General features: G+C 41.5%; 1 protein-coding gene across 10 annotated transcripts in view; it reads left to right on the forward strand.

Moving 5' to 3' along the window:
* The window catches only part of LOC117754232 (trichohyalin-like), a 130,535-nt gene that overhangs the window by 6,035 nt on the left and 110,460 nt on the right, over positions 1 to 14,040 (forward strand). For 9 of the 10 annotated variants that reach the window (XR_004612369.1, XM_034573055.1, XM_034573057.1 and 6 more), the window contains one exon: positions 1,657 to 1,773. Coding sequence is in view for 8 of the 10 variants with exons in the window: in XM_034573055.1 (XP_034428946.1) it covers positions 1,657 to 1,773 (117 nt within the window). In the remaining 2 variants the exon portion in view is untranslated. Of the gene's footprint in view, positions 1 to 1,656; positions 1,774 to 14,040 lie in introns of those variants that run through there. The other variant, XM_034573059.1, reaches the window with a different exon arrangement.

Here is a 14,040-nt window from a genome sequence, read left to right on the forward strand (position 1 = left end):
AACTGTAATGGACACTGAGCAGAGTTAGTTTCGTGGTCGTAATGTCATGAAATCCAAGGCTTGTTTTCTCTGTTCTAGACTGCTGCAATTAGCCTGTTGTTTATTTGTCATCCATGGGCAGACGTCATGTCATCAAACGGTACTCCGTGAATAAGGCCGAACATCTGTCTTAACCTGTAGTTAACTTTAAGTGGGCTGTGGGACAATTCCTTTAGCATCTGGAAGTTTAGCCAACTATTAGGGAAGAATGTTTGCTGTACTGCTAACACCTGTGACACCACTATCTTGGTCAATCTCACTGAATTGTTGCTCCAACGAGGTTAGAACTTAATTTAAAACTTAATACAACGTGACCAAGGTCTTTATGTTCACTTTCAAGTAGGGTCTTGTGTAGTAGTTTTTATGGATTCTGTATGTAGATGAATGGTGGTTATGGTTATTCCAGTGGGAGCTGGGCTCTAAAACAGCATTGATAATCCGTATTAAGATGTAGACTCCCAGTCCCTGTGGTCCTCTTGCCAGTATCACTCTTTATTTGCTATGGTTTGCTTGAGTTCCAGCCAGGGAAAAAACGTACGGAAAATGCTGAACTTTCTTTGTGTCATTCAGTTACAATAAAAAGCATTATTATTAGTTCTGAGGAGTTTGGAGTTGGAAAACCAATGGGGAAACTTTCCATTTAGTCATTTCCTTCAATCTTCCCGGTGATACTCTCATTGGACAGTCATTTTGGCAGCTTAAGGATTAGTAATCATAAAATGCAATAAAACCGCTACTTTATTGATCCCTGTAGAAAAGTTTTTTTCTTTTCCTGCTAGCTTTATTCCAGGCAGGTCAGAGGCACAGGGGCAGCTACAGAGCAACTTCTGGAGCTGGCAGGGATTCAGTATCTTGCTTAAAGACACTTTTATTGGCCAGATGGTTGCCAATTTTAGGTTTCAATGACAATTGCAAGATGGATAAAGCACTCACGCTTAATTTGAGACGTACAATTAGGAAAACATAAATGGCCATGGTCAAACCATTATCAGGTTATATCACCATGTTTTTGCCCCGCTTACAATAGCCTGCAGGAAGATTGATTGGTCAGGACTTGTGCAGATAAGAGTTAGTCGAGGGTCTGTCTAAAGCCATTTGCAGACGTGAACTCTGGTAAATGTCCAGAGAATTGGGTTAAGATTTTTATGGAGTTTGCCTTTCACATTTGAAGAATGCAACAGCAGTTTGTGTCCTGAACATTCAGGTGAGGGGTGGCGCCTTGTTGTCTTTTAAAGTTGAAATCTTCGTCTGTGCACTCTTCATGTATTTCACCTCTTTTTCATCCTGAGATATTTGTCTTCTTTTTTGTTTTTTCAGTTTTGCCTCCATTGGTTTTGGACATTTTGTTCGGGAACTGGCAGGAAAGGTTCTTGAAAATGTCTACAGCCACTAACTCAGATGTTTGCCTTCTGATGTCAACTCAAGAATTTGCTACTAAGAATTTAGGCCCCCTTGTGTAAATTCCTGACATGGTAGGAAAACATGTCCGCTCTTTTCTAGCTAAGCCCAGCCTTAAGTCTTTTACTATTAAGCAGGTTGAGTGGAGGGTCAAATGTTTCCTCATTGTCAGTCCTGTGGCTCTAATCATTTATTATCTCTCAATGTTTTTCTTTGTAGGACCTGAATCAACAGAGGACCAACCTAGAGCTAAGTGATCATCTCAGAGATCTGAGGTCAGGCATGAACTCCATTACACAGCTCCTCCAGCAAACCGGACACCTGCACAACCTTGACGTGAGTCTTATTCCATATATTCTGCTGTCTTTTTTTTCTTCTGCTGATCTGCCTTTAATGGGCAATTTGGTACACTTTATTTGTACATTATGTGCACGCTGTGCAAATCTGTGTGTGTGTGTTTGTCTGCGCGGTGCACATTTAATACCCAGGGTTTGGCCCCTGGCCTGCAGTGCAGTATGGGGTGCTGTGAAGGCCTGAGGGGGATCAGTGTAGATCAGAACAGATCAGTAGGGATCATTTGGGATCAATGACCCTCTCTTTGATCCACTCAACCTGTCATCTCATTCCCACACAATTTTCCAATTATTTCCATACCAGACAAAGTCAAAACACCCGCACATTAGTCAACACATTTTTTCGGAGTCATTTAGTCATTTGGTTTCCTTGTTTATAAAAGTTAGGGTTATCAAATAAGACCTAATTTGGCTTGTCTTATTTCATATCTGAGAAGGGAAGAAAAACAGGTTTTAACAAGTGTCAACTGTGTTTGCTAACCGAATGCTGGGAATGTCTCCAGCTGTGATAAGAGTCTCCATTCTTTGTGTGATTCACAAAGTGACTGTTTATGACATTCCCCATAAACCACAGAACGGGGGCTATTAAAATCTTAAGGCTCTGGAACCAAATGAGAAAATTGGTCTCATGACTTAATTCATGCTAATGAGAACGTAATTTTTCCTGTCATGCGGAGCCCCCTCTGTAGTAGCTCTCTCAAGACCCATTTTGCCTCCACGACTGTCAGCAAAACAGTACATAAAAGAAGTATATAAGTAATGTTGTAACTGTTGGATGAAAACAGAGGCTTTTTTTTTCAGAATCACCACAACTTTTTTGAATTCAAACAGATGGTTAGCCTCACAGCCACGCTTCAAGGAGCATTAAGAGCAGCTTCAATTTGATTTCATGGGGCAGAAGCGACACAATATCCAGATTATGCTATTAGTTTTACTAGCATCATTCACATAATTTATTTCTATCACTGATTAAAAACAGAATTGGAAAGACTGGTACATATACTACTTTTGCACAAAAAAAAACAAAAAACAGTTGCTGCGGTGGCGCGGCATTAAATAATCATTCATTAATCATAATCGAGATACAAGTTTGAAATAATCGTGATATTGATTTGAAGGGTTTAACCTGAGCCAGGCCAAAAACAATGATAGCAATCGTCACTTCTATTAGTAGCATTCAGCTGTAACAATCTTCTACAAGTTGTTATATATTAAAATACACAGGTATCTGATTCATACTCTGTGTTGGCCAATACGCAAAGTCCAGGCATTGTAATTGATAAGCGGGAAGGGAAAGAACTCCGCTCCAAACCTGGCTGGACCCTCTGTAGTGACTGCTCTGCTTGAGTCAACGAGAAAATGTGTTAACTCAATTCTGGTCTGCATTAATAACCATCCCTGAACTTTGTGACCTTTATCACCCCCTCTCTCTCTCCCTCCCTCCCTCCCTCACACACACACACACACGTATATACATTTGCTTGTGTAGCAGCTGCTCGCAGGGAGAGCCGGAGTGTGAGAATGAGAGAGCAGGGAGGTCAGAGGGTTGCGATGGTTGACTATGCTAATGCTGTTGTTAATGACTTTGCTGTGAGTGATAATTGATCGTCTTCATTACCATATTAACTCCACTGCCCCCACCCTCTCAGACCCCCACCAGCCCGCAGTCTCTCTCTATGCGGTAATGGATGCCCCCATTTGATCCTTGGAATAATGAACTAATTAGCTTAATTAAAATCAATAGAGGTGCCAATACCAGGTTAGACATCTCAGGGACACCGTCTCTATCTGCAGGGAAAGGAATTCTCCGAAGGAAAAGGGTGAAAGAGGATGGATGGTAGGGGGTTGGAGGGGAGATACGTAAACAACAAGAAGGTTGGGAAAAAAGGTGAAGAGTAAGGAAGGACAAGAAAGTGAGACACAGAAGAATAGGAAACTCTTTAATTAAAAATAAATAAGAGAATGAGATCAACAGAAAGAAGATGAGCTGGGCATGCACAAAGAGGGAGAAAGTTGGGATGAGAGGAGGTGTAAGTTTGAAGATCGTAAAATGTGAGAGATAAAATTTAAAAATGAGTGGACAAGGGCAAAGACGAGAGAGAGAGAGAGAGAGAGAGAGAGAGAGAGAGAGAGAGAGAGAGAGAGAGAGAGAGAGAGAGAGAGAGAGAGAGAGAGAGAGAGAGAGAGAGAGAGAGAGAGAGAGAGAGAGAGAGAGAGAGAGAGAGAGAGAGAGAGAGAATCTCCGAGGAAAGGACGGAGCCAGAGAGAGGGGAAACTAAACGAGAGAGAGAGAGGGCCAAAGAGGTTCCTAATGCTGATTTATGAGTGCTTGACCGTCGTTAGCTGGAATAAATGGCTTGTAGGAGTGGCTGCAGCATTACTCCCCGTGCAGGATACTAAGTGCATTGTAAGGTCAGCCATAAGGCCAAACTTACATATGTAGTGCTCTGCCCTTGTAAACCTTTGTTAATATATCAGCCACAGGATGGAACTGTAACCAGTCCATCTGATACACTGGGACAACTGTGGCTCTCTAACCTGTATGGTAATCATGTCGTTTCAGCTTTATCCTAAGGAAACAAATGTGTGGCAGACAGAACTTTTACAGAAAAAACATTCAATGCACCAACTGGTATGAAAATGAACAGCGATTCATCGATATGGCAACTGACAGCAAATGATTCTCCTATTTTATTAACTGATTAAAGTAAGTCATTAAATAAAAATGTGCTGGTTCCAGGTTAGTGTGTGATGATTTAAATTTCCCAGTGTTATATCTGTAAAGTGAATATTGGGTATTTCCGGGTGGTCAGAAAAAACAAACAGGGAAATTGTGATTCGTAATTTTTTTCTCACTTTTTTGTCAACTAATAAAACTGGGAAAAAAATTGATTGATTGTAAAAACAAAGACAGATAATCAATATTCACAGACATACAGTTCATGCGAATGCTTTAAGAATTGTTTTGCAGTTTCTTGTGGCATGAGCCTGCTGTGTAGCAACATAAGAGCTCTGTAGAGCATCATTTGCTGAGTGTAAAAATTCTTCTTCAATAAAAGAAGTTTATTGTGCAACTGTTTTGCATAACGTGTAAACCTGGCAACATATGCCACCGTGGCTCTATAGCCTCACAATCATTCTGCAGTGACTTTGTGTCGCAGTAAATGTTTTGCTTCAGAAGATGCTGACCGTATGAAAACATTTAAACATTATCACTTAAGCCTGTTCAATCAAGTCTTCCTGTTGTAAATGCAACACTTGCTCTATTGACTGCACAGACAGGACAAACTATATTTGGGAAGATTCATATTTAGATCCATTCGTCAATCCTTTTCGGTGTCGTGGCGGGAGTTGGAGCTAAACGCAGCTGCTGTAAAGCAAGAGGTGGGATACAACCTGGATAGTTTGCCAGCGTATCACAGGGCCAACATACAGAGACAAACAACATCATGCTATAGTTAATTTGGAGTCTCCAATCAATCTAACCCCAATCTGCATGTCTTTGGACTGTGGGAGGAAGCTGGACTACCTGCAGAAAACTCAACATGGGGGAGAACATGTTACCTCCACACAGAGAGATCTCAGAGTATGCCACACTGGAAATGGAATGAAAAATTGTGTGAGTATTCCGTTTATTTATATCTAAGTCATCCCGTGCACTTGATGTGATATAACACAGAAAATAGCCTTGAGTGTGAGGTAGTAGAGTTCAGTTCGTTCCTGGAGAACTATTATCATGGCTGTATCACTGTATTACACTTACATCAAGCTGGACAAAATTAAAGTTCATTTTTAGTACACACTCACTCTAAACATGCAAGCCTCGACATAGGAGAACTAGACACTGGCATGCCCCTTCCAATCACCGTCACCATGAGTTGCATTATCCTGTTTTCTTCATCCCTTGCTTTCTGTTGTGATCTGGTGACTCACGCACACACGTTCCTGCTTTTGTTTTTTCTCCTCTGTTGCTTTCAGTTGACCTAGCTCCAGACAAAAGGAGCGGAGGGTAGAGGGAAAAATGGAATGATTGCGTAAATGGATGGCTATTTTCAGATAGAAAAGAATCAAGAAAAAGGGAAAGTGAGGTGGGGGGGGGGGGGGGGGGTGGGGGGCTGAGGGAAAAAAAAAAGAGCAGGGAAGAGGATACGTGGGTGAGGGGCAAGTGAATGAGACAGGAGGAGACAAGACAATGTGATGAGGCTGGAAACAAAGAAAAAGGGAACAGAGGAGAGAGGAAAGAGAGTACAGGGACAGAGAAGGGAAAGAGTGAAGCGATTCTGTTAATGACTGTTGCTGTAATAAGTTTACTTAGTTTATTGCTGTCTTACAATAGAGGTGCTTCTACCATTTCTACTTTTTATATCACTAGTCCTGCCATGACTCGAAGTACGTCTGCTATTTCTCCTTGTATATCTGCAACTATTACTTTTCTGTCTGCTAATTGAGCTGTTTTCATACATCAAAATGTCTGGAAAATTGGACATTTTCTGGAGTTTGCCTTTCCCATGTGAAGTACACAGCAGGAGATTGTTGGGGTCAGACGCGTTCACAAGAACAGGGAAATGTTTGGAACATTTATGTGAGGAGTGGCGTCTGGGTAGAGTGTGCAGGAGGCCATGATGTATCAACTCCACTGTGGATCGACACAGCCTTCGACCTTTATCGCCAAAAGCTGTTGTATCTCGTTGTCTTTCCAAGTTGACATGTTTGCCGATGTCGTCCTCATGTATGACACCTCTTTCTCGTCCTCAGACGATGTGATATCAACACGCACATTAGATCACAGTGAATTTACTGGACATTTTCTTACACGGGCTCACTCACATTTTTTTATGAGAGCAGAAAAATGTACGCAAAATGTCTAAAGCAACTGACTAGGACATTTGCGTTCTTACTTACAGTCCCACTGGAAATTGTCTGGAAGATATGAAAGCAGCTTACTACTACTAATACTACTATACTGCTTTCATTTCTGCAGGGTCAACTAGTGAACAGGTCCCTGTGACATTATTTATGTGACTATTTTCCACATCCTCTCCTTCCCCACTGGAGATGAGGCAGAGCCCCTTCTGTAAGAATGTATTGCATCTGCCTGTTCTGTTTGTCTAAAAACTGAGTCAGAAAACTGATGTGATGCAACATTTGTGTAATGCGCCCTCTGTTTCACTCTCACTCTCGCAGCGTTCGGCTGAATTACCTCAAAACAGTGGCTCTCAAACTTCTTCCAGCATGCCCCCTGCAAAAGATTCAGCACCCCCACCCCGCAAACACCAACAACAAAAGGGGAAAGCAAATAAAAAAGGCGTCCAATTTGAATGTTTAGGGAAATAAAGGTCAGCACAGTATCATCAGCAAACTCGCTGGTATATTTTCCCTCCATAAATTGCATTCATTCAACATTCACTCCATATTTTTCCTCCTCCACACCCCCACTGCTGTGGCTCTGTGACCCCCAGTTTGAAAACCACTGCCTTAATATTATATTCCTTACCACTCTTTAATGGTATAGGTATATTACTCATAACACACACACACACACACACACACACACACACACGCACACACGCACATACACACGTAAGCCTTCCCTCTAACAAATGAGTTTACCGTGGTCATAACCTTCACCGGGCTCATTATCATAGATTGCAGGTCTTTTCATAAAGCTGAGACCACTGGTGACGGATTACTAACCGGTTGGACACTCACTTATATGCACACATACACACACATTGTGATCTGTAATGAGACCTTATTCCGGACACCAAACCCAGCTGCCTGTAAATTACAGCTGCCACTCCGCCATACATACTTAATCAGCTAATGTTGTTTTATTCCTTATTATTAATTTGCTCCCGTTTCTGATTTATCTGACGCGCTATGCACCGCACCAATATTTTCTCTCCTTTACAGTTCAGAGAGGCAGAGAATGAGAGGAAGCCGTGTGCTTATTCATGTACTTAGGGAATTGCATCGGCAATGAATTGACTGGCTGTTTAGGCATACATAACACAGTCTACTACTCACCTTAATAATGTAAGCAGGTCGTAGCTCCTGCTAACCCAAGGGTATATAAGGCATGCATACATAGACACACACACACACACACACATAATCACACTCCCAAACACACACAGCCTACCAATAATAGTTAGTGACCTCTGCGTGTGCTGGGTCTTCTCGTTGTCACGCTGGGGTTGCATTGGAATGTGAATGTTTTATGATTGGGGGAGAAAGGGGTTATTTGTCTTCTGTGTTTATGTCTGTTTGTGTGTCTTTGCTCAGTGACCAGATTTATATGTAGAGGACAGACAACTAGTCAATAACTACTCTTACTTTGGCTTTTTATATATTTTTTTTATATCGATTAACATTCCACTGAAAAAAAACCATACAAACAATTATTGTTAAAATGATCAGTACATTAAAATGAATGAGGAAAGAGCATCTTGAGATGGTCCGACCCATTAAATGCTCTAGAATCATCACTACATTATTATATGAGAACACAGCACTCATGGTCAGATCAGTCCAACTTCGGATTCGGCTTTAATTTTGGTCCAAAAATACAACTACAACACTATATTTGTTTGCACGGCTTTATCTTATTTTTGATGCAGTCTACACAAAGCATGTCATGGCTATGCTATCGATGCTAGCTATGCTAACTAGCTGCTATCCACCAGGAAGGCCCGCTGAGAAGGTGCTTCTCTTTGGGGCTGCAATAGAGATGATATTCCTGTGTTTTAGAAACACACATTTACCAACCGAAACCAAAGTGGTGTCTGCCTACATCTTGCATCAAATATTAACTTCGCCTTTGATGGTTTCAGACTCATCTTTCCATCTGCATCAGCTCCTTATTTGGATGTTTTTTGTGTGTTCATGTGAGTATATTTTCATTCGTATTTCATGACCCTGTATCCTACATATGCACAAACACACAGTGGCACACGGACACATACTCAACATGAGCATATGCATAATTAATACACAGACATGCACAGGCTCGTGCTGAAGACACACACACACACACACACACACACACACACACACACACACACACACACACACACAGGGCAATGTGTTGACCTGTGAGTCATTGCTGTCAGCATTGATTTCCTTTTCCCAGAGTGACCCCTGTCACCACAACGATAGAGTGGCCGATATTTCACCAGTACTGCTGGGTCTCTCTTTTTCTATAGAGCGCCCTGTCTTTCTCGCCTTCTTTTTTCTCTCAGTCTTTTTCTTCATCTCCCTCTGTACTGCACCTCTTTCCCTCTGCAGCTACTCTTCATCCCCTTTCTTCCTGTGGCCCTGTCTGTTTATCCTTTATTAATAGTCATGTGTAATGAAGAAGCTGGGTCACTGCAAGTGTTACATCTCTCATGAGTTCATTTGTATTTTCCTGTATGTTCTCTTTTTGTACATGCCTTGTGAATTGACCTCACAATAACAGTGGTGACCCTTATTTCCCACCCGTCCTCACACAGACCAGCGTTCACTTAGAAAAGGAGCCAGGCAGAGCCAGGCAGACAGGGCGATGGTAAGGGTTATTCGAGTCCAAGGAGTTGTACCACGTCTGAAAATGAACAGAAGACTGTGTCTTTGTATTCACTTTCATTTATGAAATTCATTTATGTCTCCTCAGCTCAGTGTCCTCCTTTTAGAGAAAGTGACTTTGTGTGCATAAACAAAGAGGGAAGACAAATTATTAAGACATGAATCATATTCATCACCTTTAATCTTCAATAAAAAATTTCTGTATTAGAATTTGTCAGCTTTTGTGATTTGACTTTGGTCATTTATGTTCAGTTGTCCCTGTTTTTTGAATGAGCGAATTATAAAGGAGATATTTTTTTTATTCAATCGTTGACATGGTTACACTTTTCCCGATGGTAATGTTGCCATGGTCATCAAGATGTGAATCCTGAGGTGACAGACTTCACACGTCTATTCCTGTGTGTCGACAAGCTTCATCTCAGGTTACAGCATGTGGAAAAAATAAAATGATAACTTTCTCCAAAATTATTAATTAACCTTTATTGAAGAGTGTCTAATTGATAAATCGAAATCTAAGTAGTATTAGGCGATAATTTAATTATTTTTGAATATGTCAGGGTTAGATAGGAAAACTAGGTCTGGACGTCTTCCAGAGTTTGTTCTTCACATAATAAGAATGCAGCAGGAGATTGTGAGGGTCAGAGGTGTTCACAACACGTCTACACTGGCTCCATGTATCACCACGCATCAACTTCAAAATCCTTCTGTTAACTTTCAAAGCCATTCCTAATTTATCACTTGGTTACCTCACAGACCTCCTACACACTTACACTCCCTACTTGCTCCCTACGGTCTTCATCAGCACATCTGTTGACGGTACCAACTGTTAACCTCAGCACAATGGGAGCGAGGGTCCTTCCCTCCTGCTGCACCCAAACTCTGGAACTCCCTTGTCCCACCACATCCACACACTGGACTCCAATACAAAATTTAAAACTGCTCTTAACACCCATCTGTTTAAACTAACGTACTCACCTTAACTCCTTTTCAATGCACCTTATCTATATTTCTGTTATCTACAAATATTGATTTTAATTTACTTCCAAGTTCTGCTCTTTTACACTGTTGACGGCAATTATGTTTTATTGCTTTTGCTGTTGATTGTATGTTTCATGATGATTTTACGATTTATTGCTATTGATGTTATCTGATGTAAGGTGACCTTGAGTGTCATGAAAGCTGCCATTAAATAAAATGTGTGATTATTATTATTATTGTTATTATTACAATTTCCAGAACATTCAGATGAGGGGTGGCGCCCATGGTGGCGTTTTCCAAACATTTTATTAGGGGCTGGCAGGGAAAGTTCTGGTAAATGTCCAATGCATCTGACTCGGGACGTTTGCGTTCTCATATACGGGCCCTTCAAAAAATCAGGTAGATACTGTGCGGCTTACCTTCTAATAATTATAAGTTACTCACTAAAGTCATTTTATCTCAAGAAAAGTTTACCCTTGACTCAAAATACCTAATAACTTCTTTATAATAACTCCATGAATCAAACACACACATGCACAGATCCCTGCGTGGAGAGAGCGGTAACAGAGTTGGCCTCAGGGACTCTGTCTCTCCTTGGGGAGGTTGCGCTCCTCAGGGTTTTTTTGCAACACCACTGTCCCCATGGCAATATGCAAATCCCCATATGATATTTACCACCATGAAGTTCTCCAAGGCCCCTGAAGACTAGTTCTCTTTCGGCTGTAGACCATTCTGGAAAGACAGGTTTATACTTACTAAGTTTCATATATTTTGACAAAACTAATGAAAGTAGCATTTTATAAATCTAAATACTCATGATCTCACAGTACATATGTTCTTATTCCAGATTCCAGACACCTGCACTTAGGGAGAGGTTTTGTCTGAAAATAAGTTCAGTTTCAATAATGTTTATCAGGGAAACTTTCACTAAAGTTAACAAAGCTGCTTTAAGACATGCACTTCAGTCCAGACATTTTACTGAAGTTGTTTGGAGGTGCTTTGTGTGAGAAAGCAAACGTCCGAGTCAGTTGCTCTGGACGTTTTCCCAGACTTTTTTTGGTGTCGGTGAAATGTGCGGGTGAACCCTTGTGAGAATACATCAGGAAAATGTAACAGTGAGCGAGTGGGCATGCCGATGACGTTTGTAGCACACAGTGGACATGAAACTGGAAGAATACAAATATCTCAGAAAGAAGAGTTGCCTTACTCTGCTCTACTGCTGATGAAGATGTCAACTTAGAAGGGCAATGAGATACAGCACATTGGTGTCAATGTGTTGTAGACAAAAACGCAACGCAATATGTCATGTCCGGCCTCCTGCATGCTCTTCGCAGGCGCCACCCTTTGCCTAAATCCTCCGGAAAGCTTCCTGTTGTTGTGTTCCTGCTGCGTGAAGTGAAAGGCAAACTAAAAACTCACAAAATGTCCCGAACCAATTTCCAAGACATTTTCCTGAGTTAATATCTTTAAATGACTCTGTTGACAGTTAATTACGCTTTGGCTGTATAGTGAGTATCTTTTCTAGCTCAGGATGTAGCACACATCGTCTGTGCGTGATCCTGAACCCGAGTCTTTTAAATTGTTTGAAATCAATGGACCTTTTTTAATGACCATGATGTTTAATACCATTCCTTCAAACGTGAGTCATGTAAATGACTACTTGTTCTAACAAGAAGCACAAATCAAACTTTATACAAGTTGACATTGTAATGATTACCCGGATGTCATTAAACAAATCAACTGGTTTCCAAACATAAGTATAACATTGCAGTCAATATTTAGTTTTTTCCAGAAGTTGTCATTTGAAAACTAAGAACACATCCAAAATTTGGTAGGAAGTAACCAGTCAGTAGCCTGACAGCCCCGCAGTGCAGCCAATTAAAGCACCCAGCCAAGCAGGAGTCGGTGGTCTGGCACAATGTGGCACAATTGAGTTTGTGGCTGTGCAGGCTTTTCTCTGCCATTCCTGCGAAACACACTGAAGGGTGTGATGGATCCTCAGTCAGCGCACTCACTGTCAGAGAGGCAGGGATTTGCATCACACCTTGAGCATTTTAAATGGCTGCACATATGATAATAAAAAATAAAAAAAAAATGAAATAAATGAAATGAGTAAATCAGGTCTCATGAAATGAAATGACAGGCAGGTTGAAACAGCGGGTGAGTTTGTGTGTTTCTTGCCACCAGCGTCAACATTAAACACATCAGATTGAAGCCACCCTCCAGGGTAGCATCACTCAGCCAGGTGTGTGTGTGTCTGTGTGTGTGCATGTGCACGGTGAAACCTAAGTCTTTTATCTACTTTTCCGTTTCCTCTGGTTTTTTTGTTTATCTACAGATTTATTTATATATTTTTGTTGAAATGGTGAGCACACACACACACACACACACACACACACACACACACACATTGATCTATCGATGTATTGATGTGTGAGTGGGTGTCAGTTTTTTATTTTCCATTTCCCTCCAATTTTTTAATTATTTTCCCTTGGTATAATCTCCTGCAGAGTTTTTTCTTTACACAGTTACAGTAAGTTTGAGTTCTGTTTTTTGTTGTTGCCAAAAGCAGTCAAATTCTGAAAGTTACTTAGGTAAAAAAAAAAAAAACGGCACAAAACAAAAAGAAACGCTTTGACAGAATTTCCTGATTTTCATTTGGGAAAGGTAGAAACGTGACTTATTTCACACTCCAGCAGTATCCCTCAGTGTAAGTGCTCTAATTCAAAACTCCTAACAAAAGTGATGTGATATTTAGGCTGAGTAGCGTCATTATTGTTGCATTGCATTATTATTTTCCTCATGGCTTTGCTTGTTTTTTCCCTTGTCCAGATTTTTTCCTCTCAGTTTCCAGACTCTTCTCTTACCATTTTCATCTCTGCAAGGACAGAAAGAGGTGCACATTTATTTCTATCTAGCACTCTCTATCTCCCCCCTCTCTGTTTCTTTTTCTCCCTCCCTCCCTCCCTCGCTCTCCCACTTCTCTCTCAGGACCGGAGGAGGATATGTCTCTTTTTCTCCATATTGACTTTCCAGGTCAGACTCCTCTTCTCCTATTAGGCCAAGCTAACTGATCAATACATGGGCCTGGTGGGCTGCTGTGTGGACATGCAGGCAGGCACACGCAGCAGGCCATGCCATGGTCAAGTGCCACACTCATTAACACACACAAACACACACACACACGCACACACTGTTGAAACAATTTCCATCAAAATAAAATCCAACAAATTACAATAAAATCTTGTTCAATTAATCCCTAATGTAATGACTACATTAATCAGTCAATCAATCAGTCGAGCATGAATTTATCAATCTTCCCCCAGTTGGCCGCTTCAACGTCAAATGTGGAGAAGCATCAATCTCCTCCTCAAATGTTCTCCTCTCTTCTCGTCCCCTGTTGTTTTCCCAGCTGCTGAGTTGTGACATCTGCAGTACTGCGACATGGATAAGCAGCTGCCAGAGATGGAGGGGGAGGGAGGGAGGGAGGAAGGGAGGAAGGGAGGAAAGAGAGAAAGGATGGAGGGCCATAGAGGACAATGCATGAGGGAAGTGACGAGGGAGGCGGGGGTGCCGAAGGGAGGGGCGGGGGGCGCTGACAACCAGCAACAGTTAGGTGTGCTGCAGGTTGAGATGGGATGGTGAGTGTGTGTGTGTGTGTGTCTGTGTGTGCGTGGATGGCAGCGAGCCAGGCGGTGCCATCTGGCTG

Source organism: Hippoglossus hippoglossus, chromosome 20 (genome assembly GCF_009819705.1).
Source record: "Hippoglossus hippoglossus isolate fHipHip1 chromosome 20, fHipHip1.pri, whole genome shotgun sequence".
Taxonomy (NCBI): Eukaryota; Metazoa; Chordata; class Actinopteri; order Pleuronectiformes; family Pleuronectidae; genus Hippoglossus; species Hippoglossus hippoglossus.